The following is a 21,527-nucleotide window of genomic DNA, read 5'->3' as shown; positions in this document are numbered from 1 at the left end:
CATTACATTTGTGTTCATTCATCTCTTGTCTCACAATTATTTATTTAAAAAATAGATTCATTGGGTTTAAATATATTAGTCTAATTTTTTTTCTGGAGTTTCTTCCTTCTTTATTAATACTTGGGTGTGTCAATGCCGACTTTCGATTGAAGGCCTGATGGAAGCTCGTCGTAAACGATCTTGGGAACAGTTTCTACAAATAAAAAAGTCCATAAACAATTCATTTTTCAAGAGATAAATTCCTTAAAAAGTAGAATAAAAAAATAATCCTCAAGAAAATTTGACCCTCCGCCTATCTCTCCCACTTGACCCTCAAGACTGTTTGTCCCTCGACAATGTGTGACCCTTCATCATTTTTTTCAGCAATAGACATGCTAAAGAAAGGTATCTCAATTTTGCTCGCCTTTGACCCAAACTTTGCCCCACGTTCTCCCATTTTTTAAAATCGAAAAAAATTATCAACTGACCTCGGCAGCTGTACTGCAAGTGTGACCACCTGATCATCTCCTGGGAGAAGCAGAAGACCCCTAACCTTCCTCCCTTGAGCACAGAATTGAAGATATTCCCGGAATCAGCGACAGTCTTCTCCCCCTGATAGATCCAGAGCCTGATAAGTCCGATTCTGGGCCTGTGCAGCAGCTCCCACCTGTAGGAGGTCTTCTCCTTCCAGCCGACATTCTGGGGGTCCTTCCAGAGGAGTGTCACCTGGCTGGGTGTGCTCTCCGTGTGCCAGAGGCTGTTTCTGAGCTCTCGTCCAGGTCCCGTCTCAGAGTCAACGAGTTTCAGCTGAATTCCAGGTTCGGCAACCGCTCTGAAGGGCTCGGAACGCCAGTAGGTCTGCGGACTCTTCTTCCACATCACCACGTAGAACTTGCGATTGTTCTGGTAGGCGAATACGAAGCCTATGTAGTCGTCGTCGATGTCTGTGTTGACGAACATCGTGCCTTCGTAGTTTACACCAGCGAATTTGTCCAGTCCTTGGATTGTAAAAAAAAAAGAAAGGGGTTGATTAAGGGGCGCAAAATTGACCCTTGGGGCGAAGAGTTGGATGGGAGAGACGGGGGGAGTTATCAAAAGGGTCAGAGTTGTAAGGGTCAAATGGGAGAGCAGATGTTCGCTGATTGTTTCAACTCTCCCGTTTAACCCTTACGATTGTTTGACCCTTTTGGTAAGTTTCCTCGACTCTCCCGTTTGACCTTTAAAGATATACGACAGGTAGGTTTATCTGGAAGGTCAAAGGTGCTTGAGGGTCGAGTTGAAAGACCCAATCGGGAGAGTTAAAAAAAAGAATCAAAAGACTTTTCTTACTCTCTCGTTTGACCCTTGAGGACGCTTGACATATGGAGTTATCAAAAAAGTCAGAAGAAAGAGCAGATGTTTGCTAATTGTTTCATTCAACTCTCCCGTTTAACCCTTACGATTGTTTGACCCTTTCGGTAAGTTCACTGGGCTCTCCCGTTTGACCTTTAAAGATACACGACAGGTGGATTTATCTGGAAGGTCAAAGGTGCTTGAGGGCCAAACAAGAGGGTTAATAGAAACAATTAGAACTCTTGTCTTGCTCTCCCATTTGACCCTTCCGATAACTCCCTCTATCTGACAAACAGGAATTACCAATGGCAATTCCAGGATCGCTGTTGATAGTCTGTGTAATCTCCGCTCCATCATCGTGAATCAGCCAATTGGGATCGACCTGAGCATCTCCCACTGGATCCAACGCAATAGTCTCGTACTTCCTGAAATCTGTTGTCCAAATCTGACTGTTGTTCGGGCAATTGTCGTAAGGATTCGCTATTGTATCGTTGTCGTTGTCATCCCAACAGGCATCACCACTTGGTCCACCTGTTTTATAAGAACCAAATGAGTAAATTAGTAAAAAGGAAGATAACGAGTGACTAATTACATTGACGACTTTCAAAAGTCTAAGGAAATTCCAATAGTAATGAAACTTCGAGGGCGCAAGTATACCTCACCTTTCGTTGTTTCCTGTCGTGGATTGTATACATAAGGACAGTTATCAACGACATTGGGTACCCCATCACCGTCGATATCCTCATCACAAGCATCTCCCTTTCCATCATTATCAGTGTCACGTTGATCGGCGTTCGGTACATCTGGGCAGTTGTCAATGTCATCCTGATATCCATCCCTGTCCCTGTCACGATTGTTGTCACAGGCATCACCAACTCCATCCCTATCCGCATCATTCTGATTGCGATTGGCTACTCCTGGACAATTGTCACACGCATCTCCCACTCCATCCCCATCTCTGTCGTACTGGTCCTCGTTTTTGACGTAGGGACAGTTGTCATTGTCATTCAGAAGGCCTGAAGACATCAAAATTAACGTCTCCAATGAAAAGGATTGAGAGGAATCAGAGGTATGAAAAAATTCAATAGAAAACCTCAACGAATTGGTGAGAGGGTCAAAATCCCTTATTTTATTATTTGATTATAAGTCTATTTCATGTTACAAGAAGGAGTAATGGAGATGATCTTTGTGCCCCTGTGAACCCTTGGGACCTTTAGGGTCGTAAGGGCCGTAAGGGTTTTAAGGGTCAAGAGGGTCAAAATCCCGTATTTGATTATAAGTCTATTTCATGTTACAAGAAGGAGTAATGGAGGTGATCTTTGCGCCCCTGTGGACCCTTGGGACCTTTAGAGTCGTAAGGGCCTTATAAGGGTTATAAGGGTCAAGAGGGTCAAAATCCCTTATTTGATTATAAGTCTATTTGATGTCACAAGAAGGGGTAATGGAGGTGATCTTTGTGCCCCTGGGGACCCTTGGGACCTTAAGGGTCGTAAGGGCCGTAAGGGTCACAGGGTATAGCAGGGTTAATAGGGTCAAGAGGGTCAAAAAGGGGTAACGGAGGTGATCTTTGTGCCCCTGTGGACCCTTGGGACCTTTAGAGTCGTAAGGGCCGTAAGGGTTATAAGGGTCAAAATCCCTTATTTGATTATAAGTCTATTTCATGTTACAAGAAGGGGCAACTGAGGTGATCTTTGTGCCCCTGAGGACCCTTAGGACCTTAAGGGTCGTAAGGGCCGTAAGGGTCACAGGGTATAGCAGGGTTAATAGGGTCAAAAAGGGGTAACGGAGGTGATCTTTGTGCCGTTCTTTTGGCTTTTTGGTGTTCTCACCATCATTATCGATATCAGGATCGCAGGCATCTCCCAGCTCATCTCCATCGGTGTTTCTCTGGTCTGGATTGTAGACGGAGGGGCAATTATCGCAAACATCGCCGATCTCGTCCTTGCGGTCGCGATCGGTGTCCTCTTGTTCTCGATTGGCGTCGAGAGGGCAGTTGTCCGAGGAGTTTAGGACACCGTCGTCATCGGCATCGTCGTCACAGGCGTCTCCTATGCTGTCACCGTCTGCGTCCTCTTGACCACTGTTGGGCACGTAACGACAGTTGTCAGCTTCGATTATTTCCCCGTCACTCCTGAGCTCCTCGTCCGGGTGTCCGTCGTTGTCGGTGTCTAGACCGCAGACGTAACCATCTCCTGCCCATCCAACTTGACACTGATAATCATCAATTCATTTATTGATTTTGTTTGGGATTGCGGGGTCGGGGATTATGGAAGGGAATGGGGTTGACGGAGGGTGAACAGTGAATCCTTGGGGTAGAGAAGGGTAAAAAAATGTTCATTTTTTCAATGTTCATTCTCTAGGGGACAATGAAACGGCCAGAGACAACAGAGTTGCCAGATATGAAGTTGTAATTGAGGGAGAAGAATTACCTGACAAGTGTATTCGACATTTGGTACGATACACTTGCACGAAGCCCGTTCATGGCATACGGTAACTCTATCAGGGCAGACGTTACCCGCCTCGTGACATCCGACTGACTGATTGCCCCTGAACCCTGGGAGGCAAGGTCCACATCTAGACGAACCCTGCAATTAATTCAAAGTTTTGAACTGATTGACAAAAATTATATCTGTGGGTGTCCGGAGAAATGATCCCTGAGAGCAATTTAGGAAACTCATTTTCGACCCTCGAGACCACTCGACAATTCAAGAAACTTTTTTTGGTTTCCAGTTGAGGGTCAAATGACCCTTAAGAAGGTTTGAAGTTGAGGGTCAAATGGTCTTCACGGTCAAAGAAACCGGGAAAACTTTTAGGATTAAGGGTCAAATAGTTTTAAGGGTCGTTTGTCCTTTAAAACAATTTCACCCCCAATTCCAAAGATCTTCAAGGGTCATTTGACCCTTACGACCACTGACCCTCAGCCCCGAAGGTCATTAAGGGTCGTTTGACCCTCGAGACCATTCAAGAAACTTTTTTGGTTGCTTCCAGTTGAGGGTCAAACAAAATTGCAAGCAAAAAACTCAATTTTCCCAATTAAAATCCCTTCAATCCACCCCTAGAACACACCTCAGTATTGATGCACTGCGAATTGGGTACGCATCCCCCATTTCGTCCATCGTTGCACTCGTTGATGTCCACACATCCAGCTCGTGAGCCTCGGAAGCCCGCAGGACACTGTATGCATCTATCGACGGGCAGCAGGCATTTACACGGAATTTGGGTGGGTAAATATTGACTTATTTATTCATTGCCCATCCACCCAGTCATTCTCTCACTCCATTCAATTCCACTCCTATCTCACTCATCTTCGTAATCAATGACTAGATATAATCGATAATACTATTGGCTTCACTAAAATCATCAATTATTGTTGTTTATCTGGTTCTAATTAAAAGGGGAAGAGGGGCGTAATAATTAAATTCGGGATTTCATCTTATTTTCATAATCTTTTTCCTTTCGAATACCTTTTTTTATGTAATTACAAGTATTATTTAAGTACAAGTAGAGGAGTTTGAGTGCAGAGAGATGAAAAGAAGAAAAATTAATTGATTTTTGTAAATTAAGAAAAAAATTTAAATGATGTAATGAAATGAGAAATTAATAACTGAAGTACATTTGCTCTTAATAAAAAGAATTGTGAATCCATCTCTGTCGTAAAAAATTGTGGATCGATTTTTCAAATTTGTTATTATTATTTCTCATTTCATTGGTAAAAAAAATTATAGAAACATAAAAATTCTCCCGAGAGAATTTTTTTTTCACACAGCGTTTGAGGATAATTTTAAGTGCTCATTGATATGGAATTTCTAATAATTGTTCCAGGTTGGACGGTCGCACCTGTAAGACCCCGGTGTGTTCTTGCACTCCTGCTGTGGTCCACACGGATTGTGGAGATCACATTCGTCGACATCACGACACTCGGAGCCGACTAAAACGAAGCCAGGTAAGCAGCCCTGGCAGCGGTAGTACGGATGCTCCAGGTGGGGGTGACAGGAGCCGCCGTGACCACACGGACTCCTCTCGCAGTGATTCATGATGCGGCTGCAGCGCTCGCCGTCACCGGTGTATCCTGGTGGACAGGGCCCACATCTGGGATGAAGAGTGATTTGATTATTTGAATTTTCAGAAGATAATAATAATTTTTAGGAAATAACAATTTTTTTAAACATCCTTAATTGGCCCAATTTATATAAGCAAATATAGAAAACAACATATATTTTAAATATATAAAATATAGATATTTATGAAAATATATATTTGTAATATTTGTAGTTATATATATTTTACATAACTATATTTTAAAGATTATCTTTTTAAAATATATTCTTTATAAATTTGAAAAATATATGGAATTGGCCCATATTATATATATTTCTTAGGGGAGGATGGGGTAAAATGGACACTTGAGAATTTTTTTAAATTACTCATAACTCAGAAAAAAATTTATCAATTGAGCTCAGTTTAGGCTCATTACAAAGGGAAAGAAATGTTCTTTGCATTGAAAAAAAAATTAGTGAATTTCATCAACATTTCAAGCTGTCATTAACATTTTTAAAAAAGTCAAAAGTGTCCACTTTACCCCAACCTCCCCTATATATTGTAAAGTTATAACCATTTATCCATGGAAAGAGTATTAAATAAATGGGGCGAAAACAATGATTAAAAGATATAAAATGAAGAAGAGACATGTCCGCGGAGTAGGAAATGAGATGAAAGAATAACGAGTTGGAAAGAGACGATCGTACATGGAGGTGGCAACAATATTTCTTTATGGGAGCTTCACCTGTAGCCTCGACTCGAGTCCTCACACCTCACCCCCTGGAAGCACGGATTCTCCTGACAAGTGCGGACCCTCTCGCACTGGATTCCATTGCCCATCCAACCCGGTGGACAGACGCACGTGGGACCAGCCGCTGTGTCTCTGCAGGCTGCTGCCGCATGACACGAAGGTGGATTGTAACTGCAGGTTGGCCGCGGCGGGGGTGGAGGGGTCGTGGGCATTACTACAATAAACCGCAAATTCACGAATTCATATCAAATAAATTACGAATTACTCAGTATTTATTTAGAAACACTATTTCAGTATTTTGAGGAATTATTTTACCGATGAATCCTGGCTTGCAGGCATTGCACTCTTCAACGAGCTTTCTGATGTAACGAGTCTCCTGGGTCTGGAAAAAACGAAATCGAAATGGAAATGAATGAATAAATAGGAGAAACAAATCTCCAAGCATTTCTTTCTATTGTAACAGCATTCCTGCGACTTACATTTATCTGAAGCTCTTCCCAAATTCGTTTCGTAAATTCAATGAGTGAATTCAGAGTTTTAATGAGCGTTCGTTCGCCAATACAACCATCTGAAATATAACAATTCGTTGAAACGCGAAGTTGAAGGGAATTTCACTTGTACACTATTAAGGTTTTATATTTTTAGCTTTGAAAATAATTAGGGGAGGGTAGGGTAAAAGGGACACTTTAGATTTTTTTAGAATTCTTCATAACTCAGAAATAAATGTATCAATAGAGCTCAGCTTAGGCTCATCACAAAGGGAAAGAATTGTTCTTTATATTAAAAAAAAAAGATTAAATTTCATCAACATTTCAACCCGTCACGAATATTTAAAAAAAAGTTAAAAGTGTCCATTTTACCCAAACCCCCCCATTTCCATTTTTTATTTTTTTAAAATTTTTATCATTTTTTTATTTCCCTCTACCGGAAATTCTTCATAAAAATTCTGCCATTTCCATGGCATTCAGAAATATCAGGTCGAAAAGATTTCACTATAGGAAAAAGGCGCCAAACTATTGTGCGCCGGAATAAATGGCGGACAGTATGCGTCAGAGAGCAACAAACGCAGGCATCTCCGTCCATTGTCCGAAATTATCGAAGTATTGAAGACAATTAGTTTCTCCGAGTGTTCGAGTGTTAATTGTAGTGCTGTGGACTGGAATAATTGAATTTCAAAATAGTCGAAAAGAAGGGAATATGGGGAAAAATTCGTTCAAACACTAGTTTGACTACAAGAAGTCGGCACCAAACGGTTGCGCGCCAGAATAAATGGCGGACAGTATGCGTCAGACAACAACAAACGCCGCAGTGTGTCTCCAATACTCAAATTACTCCCGAAAAAATGGAGAAAAGACTGATAAATTGGTGAATATCAATAAACAGTGGATTTAATTTCGTGAACAGTGATAATTCGACGGAATTTATCATTGAAAACAAGTGAATTGGGAACATAAAGGTTAGATTTCCTTCAAATCGACGCTCAAGTGAGTGATTCCGACAGTCAGTTGTCTGAAATTCCCGAAGTATTGAAGACAATTCGTTTCCCCGAGTGTTCGAGTGTTAATTGTAGTGCTGTGGACTGAAATAATTGAATTTCAAAATAGTTGAAAAGAAGGGAATATGGGGAAAAATTCGTTCAAACACTAGTTTGACTACCAGAAGTAGGCACCAAACAGTTGGGCGCCAGAATAAACAGCGGGCAGTATGCGTCAGACAACAACAAACGCCGCAGTGTGTTTCCAATACTCAAATTACTCCCGAAAAAATGGAGAAAAGACTGATAAATTGGTGAATATCAATAAACAGTGGATTTAATTTCGTGAACAGTGATAATTCGACGGAATTTATCATTGAAAACAAGTGAATTGGGAACATAAAGGTTAGATTTCCTTCAACTCGACGCTGAAGTGAGTGATTCCGACAGTCAATTGTCCGGAATTATCGAAATATTGAAGACAATTCGTTTCCCCGAGTGTTCGAGTGTTAATTGTTGTGCTGTGGACTGGAATAATTGAATTTCAAAATAGTTGAAAAGAAGGGAATATGGGGAAAAATTCGTTCAAACACTAGTTTGACTACCAGAAGTAGGCACCAAACAGTTGCGCGCCAGAATAAACAGCGGGCAGTATGCGTCAGACAACAACAAACGCCGCAGTGTGTTTCCAATACTCAAATTACTCCCGAAAAAATGGAGAAAAGACTGATAAATTGGTGAATATCAATAAACAGTGGATTTAATTTCGTGAACAGTGATAATTCGACGGAATTTATCATTGAAAACAAGTGAATTGGGAACATAAAGGTTAGATTTCCTTCAACTCGACGCTGAAGTGAGTGATTCCGACAGTCAATTGTCCGAAATTATCGAAGTATTGAAGACAATTCGTTTCTCCGAGTGTTCGAGTGTTAATTGTTGTGATGTGGACTGGAATAATTAAAATTTAAGTGTCTGTGAGGCGATACAACGGAGTAAATGTGGCGATGAAGACATCTCCAATGGAGCTGGCACGTCTGGACCGGCATTGCTCGACATTGGTGAGTGAATTAATTAATTATTAAATTATTACTTACTTATCTCGTCGATTGTGTGGATACTCGGCTGGTCCCCCCTTCTCCTCACTCTAGTGGAGACATTGGCAGTTGGAAAATCGTAATCAACGTCATGTAGATTGTTCGTGAGGCACTCCGCGTGCTTCCAACCGTCCCTTATCCTCGATCTCCTGTAGATCTTTGGACTGTACTTTCTCTCCCTGAACTGGTGACAATTACATGAATCAATTTCCTCAATTTTATCTAAATTAATTATTTATTAGTCAGAAAGACAAGGAAATGGAGAAGAAGAAGGAATGGAGATGCATTCTTTTGGATATATCTGAGGATCTAGTGGATTTGGAGGAAAATGTCACAAAACATTTTTTGTAGAGAATTTCATAATCTACAAAGATGGTTTTATGACATTTTTCCCTAAACCCATTAGATTCCGAGATATTCGCAAAATAATGACATATCAGTCGTTTATTTCCAAATCTAACACGACTCTCGAATTAATACTTCAGGCCCAGGAAATTGTTCAGGAAATTGTGTTTTATTCGTCATAAAGAAAGCCTCGCGAGCCCGGCAAAAGTGAAAATCCCGATAAATCGAAATTTCACGTAAACAAAAACATTGAAATGGAACGTAGACGCAGACAGTTCGATTCCTCAATCTCTTGGTTCCATATTTAGAATCTAGTCCGTCCCACGAGAGTTCACTGCTCACAGACGCAATGTACCTTCAGTTTATGCATTTTTATGCTGTTATTCGTGTTTTATTTATCGTGATAAAAATCGGGGGGGAAGACAGGCTGTGAAATCTCGCGGATACGCCCATATGTGTGCTACTACTGAGATTGGGAAATCGGATTTCTGAGTTAGTCTGTTTATCGAGTGCGTGGGTGAAGCCTCAGGCGTTTGTACAGACTACCTACATGATTAATTTCATTATTTACCGAATTTTCAAATCCCTAAGATTTTATACATCATCCGATTGAAGATGAGAACGTCTTCTACCCTCAACAACTCGAGAAGGGCGGCGTGAAATTTCCCGTTTTGTTTTAAATTTAAGGATATTTAAGTATATTTTACAGTTTGGTACAGACCACAGCATAGATTCAACCATTTTCGACAATCAAATTAGTCAATTAAATTGCGTGAGAAAAATTTGAAAAGAATCAGGAATGTTCAGCGTCATTGAAATTACATTTTGCGCAGAATTATTATTCGTTTAAACATTCGTTGTTTATAAGCAAATAATTACAATTTATTTGATGATTGAATGGTTGTTAATGGTGTAAAATTCGTTGTTTATAAATCATTTATTGAAAATGCTAGTAATTTTCAATAAATAATTTATAAACAACGCTTGCCCCAAAAGTAAACTTTCAACTTTTTGTCACATGGATCAGTGCTGGCTCTTGCCAGTGATTATTTATTTACCACTTGGAACGTTGACTCCTCAAGCCCCTGCTCCATAGCATCTCTGAATGTCGTATTTAGGGGAATCTCTCCACTGAGACGGCAGTCCACGTAGACGTCGATCTTAGAATTCGGCTTCTTCTGGTGGATCATGAAGATTATGTTCCTCTTCGGTTCGGACACATTCACGTTACCGATTTCTATCTGTTGCCTTCCATCGTCGTTGTCCACTACAGTCTCCAGAAATACTAAAAAAATTGTGACATTTTTTCTGAGGAGGCCCAATGTTTAAATTTAAATTGAATATTTTTTCAAAATTCAGATCATTTTTCTGTCCCTATAGATAATTGTTTATAATAATTCTCATTGCAAAAAGCAATACGACTGATGCAAATCATCTGCCCCAATTCATCAGCTGTTGGATTTTTATATTACAATAAATTATTTGCTCATGTTCTAATTCCTATGCTCACTGAATAAGATTTTAATCGTAATTACAATTCAATTTCTTCTAGAACACACTTTGGAGTGTGAATTTCGGGAATTCAACGTTTGTTGATACTCTGGTAAAAGTGCGTGGCCACGCTGTTATCAATTTTTAATTAGTTCACACGGTAATTCAATTAATCTGTTGTTCATCTCATCAATATGATTCCGTGCTTAGAATATTGTCATCTCGTGTGTTCAGCACAAAATTAAAAATTAAAACTTCATTTGGAATATTGAGTCACAGCTTCTTTTTATTCATATCAGAAATTTTGTAGTTGGATATTAATATTGTTTGTTCAAAGTGAAAAAATCGATCATCATTTTCACTAGATTGCATTCAGATTCTTCTATCCTTAACGTCAAAAATGTGAGATAATCTCATTCTTCTGGCTATTAATTATAATCAACTTTGTTCGAGGAAAACCTTGGGAAACGCAATATTAAGAAAGTTGAATTATTCTATTTTCCTCTGATCTGAATGATTTGGACAATTATGATTCGTTTATTCGTCGTTCATAGAATGGTATTCAATTTTCTTTTGCTTATTCGGCGGGCTTCATGAAAATTCGACGCAAGACGAATGTGCCCATGAGAACCGCCTTACTTTCTCCACTCGCTCGAGATATTGTCCATGCTTTTTTCTGAGAAAGGAAAAGACGAAAGTTTTGTGGAGTTGTTTTCTGTAAAAACCGAGCATAATTACCTCTTCTTGCAGTAGCATCAAACATAAGTAGAAATTTTGTTTTTGGGTGGCCATACTTGGCAGCTACTAGGGTCTGTTTCCCCGCATGATGGCTGAACTTTTTCTCCCTTGGATGTCTCACAACTATCGCGAAGACGTCGTCGTACTGGGCTTCCTCGAAACTCCGAGTTAAACCTAAAAAATAAGGAGAGAATGCCATAATTTAAAAACAGCAAATTAAATTCAATTCAATTGCCTTTTAATATGAAAAAATGTGAATCGTCTGTCTCCTCTCACTATTCTATTCTACTCCATTCTATTTTAATTTCAAAACTGAGAGGAACAGTGGAAGCACAAATTGAACCTCTGAACGTCGTGATTTGAATTCTATTTCCAAGAGGAACACTGGATTTTCTGAGATTGATCACAGGTCGCACAGGGAATAGGTTATAAGGCTCTATCTCTCATAGTTTCCGAGATAATCGCGAAAAACGAAATTGCCAAAAAAAATTAATTTAATTCATCTTGTATAGGGTGTAGGAAGTGGAAAAACGCAATTCTGAGCCGTCCATCTGCCTATACGGAACCCAAATTTCCTCAGGAATCGAATGGAATAGGTTTTAAGGCTCTATCTCTCATAGTTTCCGAGATAATCGCGAAAAACGAAAATGCCAAAAAAAATTAATTTAATTCATCTTGTATAGGGTGTAGGAAGTGGAAAAACGCAATTCTGAGCCGTCCATCTGCCTATACGGAACCCAAATTTCCTCAGGAATCGAATGGAATAGGTTTTAAGGCTCTATCTCTCATAGTTTCCGAGATAATCGCGAAAAACGAAAATGCCAAAAAAAATTAATTTAATTCATCTTGTATAGGGTGTAGGAAGTGGAAAAACGCAATTCTGAGCCGTCCATCTGCCTATACGGAACCCAAATTTCCTCAGGAATCGAATGGAATAGGTTTTAAGGCTCTATCTCTCATAGTTTCCGAGATAATCGCGAAAAACGAAAATGCCAAAAAAAATTAATTTAATTCATCTTGTATAGGGTGTAGGAAGTGGAAAAACGCAATTCTGAGCCGTCCATCTGCCTATACGGAACCCAAATTTCCTCAGGAATCGAATGGAATAGGTTTTAAGGCTCTATCTCTCATAGTTTCCGAGATAATCGCGAAAAACGAAAATGCCAAAAAAAATTAATTTAATTCATCTTGTATAGGGTGTAGGAAGTGGAAAAACGCAATTCTGAGCCGTCCATCTGCCTATACGGAACCCAAATTTCCTCAGGAATCGAATGGAATAGGTTTTAAGGCTCTATCTCTCATAGTTTCCGAGATAATCGCGAAAAACGAAAATGCCAAAAAAAATTAATTTAATTCATCTTGTATAGGGTGTAGGAAGTGGAAAAACGCAATTCTGAGCCGTCCATCTGCCTATACGGAACCCAAATTTCCTCAGGAATCGAATGGAATAGGTTTTAAGGCTCTATCTCTCATAGTTTCCGAGATAATCGCGAAAAACGAAAATGCCAAAAAAAATTAATTTAATTCATCTTGTATAGGGTGTAGGAAGTGGAAAAACGCAATTCTGAGCCGTCCATCTGCCTATACGGAACCCAAATTTCCTCAGGAATCGAATGGAATAGGTTTTAAGGCTCTATCTCTCATAGTTTCCGAGATAATCGCGAAAAACGAAAATGCCAAAAAAAATTAATTTAATTCATCTTGTATAGGGTGTAGGAAGTGGAAAAACGCAATTCTGAGCCGTCCATCTGCCTATACGGAACCCAAATTTCCTCAGGAATCGAATGGAATAGGTTTTAAGGCTCTATCTCTCATAGTTTCCGAGATAATCGCGAAAAACGAAAATGCCAAAAAAAATTAATTTAATTCATCTTGTATAGGGTGTAGGAAGTGGAAAAACGCAATTCTGAGCCGTCCATCTGCCTATACGGAACCCAAATTTCCTCAGGAATCGAATGGAATAGGTTTTAAGGCTCTATCTCTCATAGTTTCCGAGATAATCGCGAAAAACGAAAATGCCAAAAAAAATTAATTTAATTCATCTTGTATAGGGTGTAGGAAGTGGAAAAACGCAATTCTGAGCCGTCCATCTGCCTATACGGAACCCAAATTTCCTCAGGAATCGAATGGAATAGGTTTTAAGGCTCTATCTCTCATAGTTTCCGAGATAATCGCGAAAAACGAAAATGCCAAAAAAAATTAATTTAATTCATCTTGTATAGGGTGTAGGAAGTGGAAAAACGCAATTCTGAGCCGTCCATCTGCCTATACGGAACCCAAATTTCCTCAGGAATCGAATGGAATAGGTTTTAAGGCTCTATCTCTCATAGTTTCCGAGATAATCGCGAAAAACGAAAATGCCAAAAAAAATTAATTTAATTCATCTTGTATAGGGTGTAGGAAGTGGAAAAACGCAATTCTGAGCCGTCCATCTGCCTATACGGAACCCAAATTTCCTCAGGAATCGAATGGAATAGGTTTTAAGGCTCTATCTCTCATAGTTTCCGAGATAATCGCGAAAAACGAAAATGCAAAAAAAAATTAATTTAATTCATCTTGTATAGGGTGTAGGAAGTGGAAAAACGCAATTCTGAGCCGTCCATCTGCCTATACGGAACCCAAATTTCCTCAGGAATCGAATGGAATAGGTTTTAAGGCTCTATCTCTCATAGTTTCCGAGATAATCGCGAAAAACGAAAATGCCAAAAAAAATTAATTTAATTCATCTTGTATAGGGTGTAGGAAGTGGAAAAACGCAATTCTGAGCCGTCCATCTGCCTATACGGAACCCAAATTTCCTCAGGAATCGAATGGAATAGGTTTTAAGGCTCTATCTCTCATAGTTTCCGAGATAATCGCGAAAAACGAAAATGCAAAAAAAAATTAATTTAATTCATCTTGTATAGGGTGTAGGAAGTGGAAAAACGCAATTCTGAGCCGTCCATCTGCCTATACGGAACCCAAATTTCCTCAGGAATCGAATGGAATAGGTTTTAAGGCTCTATCTCTCATAGTTTCCGAGATAATCGCGAAAAACGAAAATGCAAAAAAAAATTAATTTAATTCATCTTGTATAGGGTGTAGGAAGTGGAAAAACGCAATTCTGAGCCGTCCATCTGCCTATACGGAACCCAAATTTCCTCAGGAATCGAATGGAATAGGTTTTAAGGCTCTATCTCTCATAGTTTCCGAGATAATCGCGAAAAACGAAAATGCAAAAAAAAATTAATTTAATTCATCTTGTATAGGGTGTAGGAAGTGGAAAAACGCAATTCTGAGCCGTCCATCTGCCTATACGGAACCCAAATTTCCTCAGGAATCGAATGGAATAGGTTTTAAGGCTCTATCTCTCATAGTTTCCGAGATAATCGCGAAAAACGAAAATGCAAAAAAAAATTAATTTAATTCATCTTGTATAGGGTGTAGGAAGTGGAAAAACGCAATTCTGAGCCGTCCATCTGCCTATACGGAACCCAAATTTCCTCAGGAATCGAATGGAATAGGTTTTAAGGCTCTATCTCTCATAGTTTCCGAGATAATCGCGAAAAACGAAAATGCCAAAAAAAATTAATTTAATTCATCTTGTATAGGGTGTAGGAAGTGGAAAAACGCAATTCTGAGCCGTCCATCTGCCTATACGGAACCCAAATTTCCTCAGGAATCGAATGGAATAGGTTTTAAGGCTCTATCTCTCATAGTTTCCGAGATAATCGCGAAAAACGAAAATGCCAAAAAAAATTAATTTAATTCATCTTGTATAGGGTGTAGGAAGTGGAAAAACGCAATTCTGAGCCGTCCATCTGCCTATACGGAACCCAAATTTCCTCAGGAATCGAATGGAATAGGTTTTAAGGCTCTATCTCTCATAGTTTCCGAGATAATCGCGAAAAACGAAAATGCCAAAAAAAATTAATTTAATTCATCTTGTATAGGGTGTAGGAAGTGGAAAAACGCAATTCTGAGCCGTCCATCTGCCTATACGGAACCCAAATTTCCTCAGGAATCGAATGGAATAGGTTTTAAGGCTCTATCTCTCATAGTTTCCGAGATAATCGCGAAAAACGAAAATGCAAAAAAAAATTAATTTAATTCATCTTGTATAGGGTGTAGGAAGTGGAAAAACGCAATTCTGAGCCGTCCATCTGCCTATACGGAACCCAAATTTCCTCAGGAATCGAATGGAATAGGTTTTAAGGCTCTATCTCTCATAGTTTCCGAGATAATCGCGAAAAACGAAAATGCAAAAAAAAATTAATTTAATTCATCTTGTATAGGGTGTAGGAAGTGGAAAAACGCAATTCTGAGCCGTCCATCTGCCTATACGGAACCCAAATTTCCTCAGGAATCGAATGGAATAGGTTTTAAGGCTCTATCTCTCATAGTTTCCGAGATAATCGCGAAAAACGAAAATGCAAAAAAAAATTAATTTAATTCATCTTGTATAGGGTGTAGGAAGTGGAAAAACGCAATTCTGAGCCGTCCATCTGCCTATACGGAACCCAAATTTCCTCAGGAATCGAATGGAATAGGTTTTAAGGCTCTATCTCTCATAGTTTCCGAGATAATCGCGAAAAACGAAAATGCAAAAAAAAATTAATTTAATTCATCTTGTATAGGGTGTAGGAAGTGGAAAAACGCAATTCTGAGCCGTCCATCTGCCTATACGGAACCCAAATTTCCTCAGGAATCGAATGGAATAGGTTTTAAGGCTCTATCTCTCATAGTTTCCGAGATAATCGCGAAAAACGAAAATGCCAAAAAAAATTAATTTAATTCATCTTGTATAGGGTGTAGGAAGTGGAAAAACGCAATTCTGAGCCGTCCATCTGCCTATACGGAACCCAAATTTCCTCAGGAATCGAATGGAATAGGTTTTAAGGCTCTATCTCTCATAGTTTCCGAGATAATCGCGAAAAACGAAAGTGCCAAAAAAATTTAATTTAATTTGTCTTGTATAGGGTGTAGGACGTGGAAAAACGCAATTCGGAGCCGTCCACCGTCCTATAGGGAACCCAAAATTGGTTTTAAGGCTCTATCTCTCATAGTTTCCGAGATAATCGCGAAAAACGAAAGTGCCAAAAAAAATTAATTCAATTCATCTTGTATAGGGTGTAGGAAGTGGAAAAACGTAATTCTGAGCCGTCCACCTGCCTATACGAAACCCAAATTTCCTCAGGAATCGAGGGGCGTTGGTTTTAAGGCTCTATCTCTAATAGTTTCCGAGATAATCGCGAAAAACGAAAGTGCCAAAAAAAATTAATTCAATTCATCTTGTATAGGGTGTAGGAAGTGGAAAAACGTAATTCTGAGCCGTCCACCTGCCTATACGAAACCCAAATTTCCTCAGGAATCGAGGGGCGTTGGTTTTAAGGCTCTATCTCTAATAGTTTCCGAGATAATCGCGAAAAACGAAAGTGCCAAAAAAAATTAATTCAATTCATCTTGTATAGGGTGTAGGAAGTGGAAAAACGTAATTCTGAGCCGTCCACCTGCCTATACGAAACCCAAATTTCCTCAGGAATCGAGGGGCGTTGGTTTTAAGGCTCTATCTCTAATAGTTTCCGAGATAATCGCGAAAAACGAAAGTGCCAAAAAAAATTAATTCAATTCATCTTGTATAGGGTGTAGGAAGTGGAAAAACGTAATTCTGAGCCGTCCACCTGCCTATACGAAACCCAAATTTCCTCAGGAATCGAGGGGCGTTGGTTTTAAGGCTCTATCTCTAATAGTTTCCGAGATAATCGCGAAAAACGAAAGTGCCAAAAAAAATTAATTCAATTCATCTTGTATAGGGTGTAGGAAGTGGAAAAACGTAATTCTGAGCCGTCCACCTGCCTATACGAAACCCAAATTTCCTCAGGAATCGAGGGGCGTTGGTTTTAAGGCTCTATCTCTAATAGTTTCCGAGATAATCGCGAAAAACGAAAGTGCCAAAAAAAATTAATTCAATTCATCTTGTATAGGGTGTAGGAAGTGGAAAAACGTAATTCTGAGCCGTCCACCTGCCTATACGAAACCCAAATTTCCTCAGGAATCGAGGGGCGTTGGTTTTAAGGCTCTATCTCTAATAGTTTCCGAGATAATCGCGAAAAACGAAAGTGCCAAAAAAAATTAATTCAATTCATCTTGTATAGGGTGTAGGAAGTGGAAAAACGTAATTCTGAGCCGTCCACCTGCCTATACGAAACCCAAATTTCCTCAGGAATCGAATGGAATAGGTTTTAAGGCTCTAACTCTCATAGTTTCCGAGATAATCGCGAAAAACTATCCGCGAGTAACATCCAACTAGCCAAAGCATCTTCACTCTTTAATGCCATCAATAACTGAATTATCTCGGTAACAAGGCAACATATGACAAAATGTCACTGAACTTTTTTTGCAGGAAATTTAATTCTCTGCAAACAATGTCGTGTGACATTTTGCCGTAACTCCAGTCCTTATGGAGTTACACAAGAAGTACTTAATCAAAATGAAAATTGAGGAGAGTAAATTTAATCGTTTCGTGAAGATTAACTCATAATAATCACAATTGTAATCGAGAAAATTGCTTCATGAATGTTTCTCATGTATTCGCGATTCTCTCAATGCATGAGTGATTCATTAAAGCCCTTGAAACCTCGCGTTAGTCGCTCGGATTACTGAATGAATCAAGAGTGAAAAAAATGTCATTGCATCATTTCGATGGAATTAGTAACGCCAGTCTCTCAACATCATCATACCTCCTATGGTAATTAGAACAATTGTGAGTCCTGCGTGGGTCCACGTGTGTTGGAAAATAATGAACCCACAGAAACAATTATCAAGGGCAAAAAGAAAATGATAAAATGAGTTTTCACTCGACTTTAGCAATTTTTTCAATGAAAAAATCATTTTCCTTTTGAGACTTTCGATCGACTGATCAATGGAACAATTGAATAGGCGCATTTGTGAGTGGTAAATACCGTGGAAAATGAAATGACTCGAGACTTTGACCCAAATACTGAACCCCAATTGCTCAATAAATTCATCCCATTCGTAACGATTCGTTGTAAACCTCAAAGAAAACCGAGTAATTACGATTTCCCTTTTAGTAGTGTTACGAACTATGAACCAAGTGCACTCACCGCATCGCTACCTATTTGAGTAAAACCGTTATAACCGAGAGGTGATAGTGTAACGTTTGATGAATAATAACGTCCTACGTTATTCCACGAATGTAAAATATCATTGTGAACGAGAAAATTAAGGGAATTAGTGGGAGATGATGGATCCTCATGTAACTGTTGAATTATCTCGATAACGAGGGGCTTGAGGAAGAAATGTCAGAAAACATTTTTTGCAGAGAATTCAGTTTCATGCGAAACATGTATTATGACATTTTCCTGTAATCCCAACGGTTTCTGAGGTATTTTCGAAATACAATGAGTCTGAAAGATTGAAAATGAAATGTGAACCGTTGATGGCGTTTGTTTATTACGCGATTATCTGAATAACGAGTGGTTTTAGAGGGAAATGTCATTAAACTGTTTTTATAGGACATTTAATTCTCTACAAAAAATTCTCATGGCATTTTGCTATAAATCTAGTAGTTTTTGAGATATTGGAGAAATAAAATGAGTATTCGAAAACTGAAAAATTCTGTTTTGAAGAATTTGTTAATTAGGTAATTATCTCGGTAATGAATAGTTTCAGAATAAAATGGCATGAGAAATTTTCTTCAAAAACTGTTCATTATCGAGACAATTAAGTAACTAAAAAAAAATCTCAATTTTTTTTTTCATTAAATCAATTTATTGTCATGTTTATTTTAGTCATTTCTATTTATTCATTCGCATTAGTTGTTCATAAAACAATAATAGAGTTGACTGAACTCATAGTGTGACCCTGGCTGCAACCAACTACGTAACTACCGGAATTTTCTCGCAAAGGGGAGACTGGTTCTCGCTTTTTGGTTGCACGTAAGATGCCGCAATGTTGCTCTCTTTATTTTGCTTATTTTTATTTTTTGAGAAAAGCCTCCTGTGATCCGGTGGGAGAGAAATGGAGGGCTTTCGAAAGCCACTCCATCGTTAACATCAGGAACGTTATAAATATACTGAGTGTTATGTTTCCGTGAATAATAATAGACAGTTGGTGTGCGCTGGAGAAGAAATATCTTCATTTGTGGTGAATTCCTTAAAAATTGGAGCATTTAGCGTACAATCCCCTGAATTGATTTCTCTCCAATCATTAAATATGAATGATAAACAATTAGTTACGATTTTTCATTAATTAATTACAAATAAAATGATTTAGAAAATGACTTTCAAGATTTTAAAGCCTTTTAATCGTTGAAAAATGAGATTTGAGGTTGAAATTTTTATTTTTTTGACCTAAAAAATTATCTTTATTGACCCCTCGGAAGAGTTATCAACTAGATCTTTCCGAAAAGCATGCGAGAATACGCGAAAAAAAATTCAGGCAGTTTCAATGCAAAATTAACGAAAATTTGGACGATTTCGGTTTTTCAATTTTTTTTCTATTCGCTTGATTATTTTTTTAATTACCTTCGTCGTAGGTGATTGCTATAACAATAACCGAAAAGGTTGCCAGGAGGAGGGCTGTTGCAACCCCCCTGAGTCCCACCATCACGATAAAATAATTAAAAAATGTCAATTATTTATCTAGTACACTGATTTTTTAAATTTAATTCATCAAATTTGGAATTTAATCGATGGGTTTTAACGATTAAAAAATAGTCTTCACACAATCATGTAATGCACTTTACTTGCCACTGTGTCTCGTGGAGTGCGAGACGCGTGCGGCGAACGGTCAGTGTCGGCACTGGGCCCCAGAAACTCAATCCGCTGAGTTTTATACAGCGCCCACGATTTATCCCATGTATTTATTTTTATTTATTTTTACGTTTTATTTTTTTCCCCCGAGTGTCATGGGTAAATTGGGGAGAGTGAACACGTGGAGATGATGGGATTATTCGGCATTTCCGGGAATCGGAAAATTCCAAACGTGCCAGTGAGATTTTTTTGAAAATTTCTTTCTCGAAATTAAAGATAAAAATAAAGTTATTGGAGTAAATGGTAAATCAGAGGCTTCTTTTGCTCCGGGGACTATTATTCGTGCCGAGATCGTTCTTTTTGTTGATTTGGGTAAATACTGGGGGAATTGGGCTTTCAAATTCTCCACGTCAATTTATTTTGTCTCGTTAATTGGTTCTGCGTTTGCTAATTATGCGATTACCTCAATAATGAGAAGTTTTAGGGAAAAAAATGACAAGATATTTTTTTTAGGAAATTCAATTCTCGAAAAAAAAATTCTTATGAAAGTTTACTCTAAATCTACTAGCTTTCGAGATATTCGCAAATTTTGATCTTGGGGAATTTGTTAATTAGCAAATTTCAGCTGAAATTTTGGTGGAAAACTATTCATTATTGACACATTTGAACAATGAAAAACTTTTTAATTATTTGCACTAATAAATTTTATTGTGATGTTTATTTTAACCAAAAGAACTAAAAACAAATTATGAAATTTTACTCTAAAATCCACTAGTTTTCGAGATATTCGAAAAATAAAATGAGTATTTCGAAACTTTATGAACAAATTTTGATCTTGAGGGATTTGTTAATTAACAAATTTCATCACAAATTTTCTTCAAAAAACAAACTTTTCTGCAAAAAACAATTAATTGCAACTATCAAATTTATCAATTAAACTGCGCAAAAATATTTTTCAAACTGCATTTTTTACTTTAATGTGAATGTTCAGGTATTCTTAACCTTGAATAATTCGAAATGCTCCTCAGAGTTGATGAGAATACGTGGGAAGTAGTTCTGCCCACGAAGTTCTAGCCACTCGATGTTTAATTACTCATTAAATAAAAGAGAGAAGAAATCTAAATTAAAGACAGAAAATAAATCAATTAATTATTAATAAACTCACCATATCGACGAGAAGCTCCTCCTCCACCTCAGATGATCTGACAGAACCCCATGCATCTCAAATAATTTAAATATTCTCCTCTATTTTTCAATTCAACAATTAGACACTGATTAATTGATTTTCACACTAATTCCTCGAAGGGAATGACGACAATTTTTTAAAATTACTTTGACACAATTAGACGAACGAATGTCTTTGTAATTCTTTTTTTTTCGGGGCTCCACTGGTTTAGGGAAGGAATCAATGGGGTGGTATTATGGGACGAGTGATTATAATCCATCTCTGACGATTTATTCACTCCAAGGGGGTTTTATGCCTCACACTTTGCTCCCATTGCCGACTGAAACCAAAATTGCTGAGTATT

General features: G+C 38.4%; 1 protein-coding gene across 2 annotated transcripts; it reads right to left on the bottom strand.

The window, feature by feature from the left end:
* Window positions 1–23: 23 nt before the first annotated feature.
* Window positions 24–21,482, bottom strand: LOC107048071 (cartilage oligomeric matrix protein). 2 transcript variants are annotated; one of them, XM_015271032.2, is made up of 15 exons: window positions 21,164–21,482; window positions 11,246–11,419; window positions 10,075–10,301; window positions 8,672–8,855; window positions 6,580–6,668; window positions 6,416–6,482; window positions 6,095–6,314; window positions 5,149–5,400; window positions 4,378–4,495; window positions 3,741–3,896; window positions 3,141–3,522; window positions 1,974–2,327; window positions 1,615–1,842; window positions 468–977; window positions 24–193 (listed from the first exon to the last, which is right to left on the bottom strand). In XM_015271032.2, exons 2-15 carry the CDS (start codon window positions 11,268–11,270, stop codon window positions 114–116), a joined length of 2,892 nt encoding a protein of 963 aa, XP_015126518.1. In that variant the 5' UTR covers window positions 11,271–11,419; window positions 21,164–21,482; the 3' UTR covers window positions 24–113. The 2 variants fall into 2 exon arrangements, with proteins under 2 accessions (XP_015126518.1, XP_015126517.1); XM_015271031.1 differs by lacking the exon at window positions 21,164–21,482 and adding an exon at window positions 19,771–20,033.
* Window positions 21,483–21,527: the final 45 nt, after the last annotated feature.

This window comes from Diachasma alloeum, unplaced genomic scaffold, assembly GCF_001412515.2.
Source record: "Diachasma alloeum isolate Michigan unplaced genomic scaffold, Dall2.0 Dall_scaffold_00185, whole genome shotgun sequence".
Lineage (NCBI taxonomy): Eukaryota > Metazoa > Arthropoda > Insecta > Hymenoptera > Braconidae > Diachasma > Diachasma alloeum.
Note: the sequence above shows the minus strand (reverse complement) of the source record. Positions and strands in the feature narration are given on the sequence as shown.

Excerpts from the sequence above, each read along its gene's own strand:
- LOC107048071 (XM_015271031.1), bottom strand. The coding sequence starts at position 19,852 with ATGGTGGGACTCAGGGGGGTTGCAACAGCCCTCCTCCTGGCAACCTTT. Across the intron at positions 6,315-6,415 it reads CTGCAAGCCAGGATTCATCG|TAATGCCCACGACCCCTCCA; the intron begins GTAAAATAATTC and ends GGTTTATTGTAG. Across the intron at positions 5,401-6,094 it reads GACTCGAGTCGAGGCTACAG|ATGTGGGCCCTGTCCACCAG; the intron begins GTGAAGCTCCCA and ends TCTTCATCCCAG.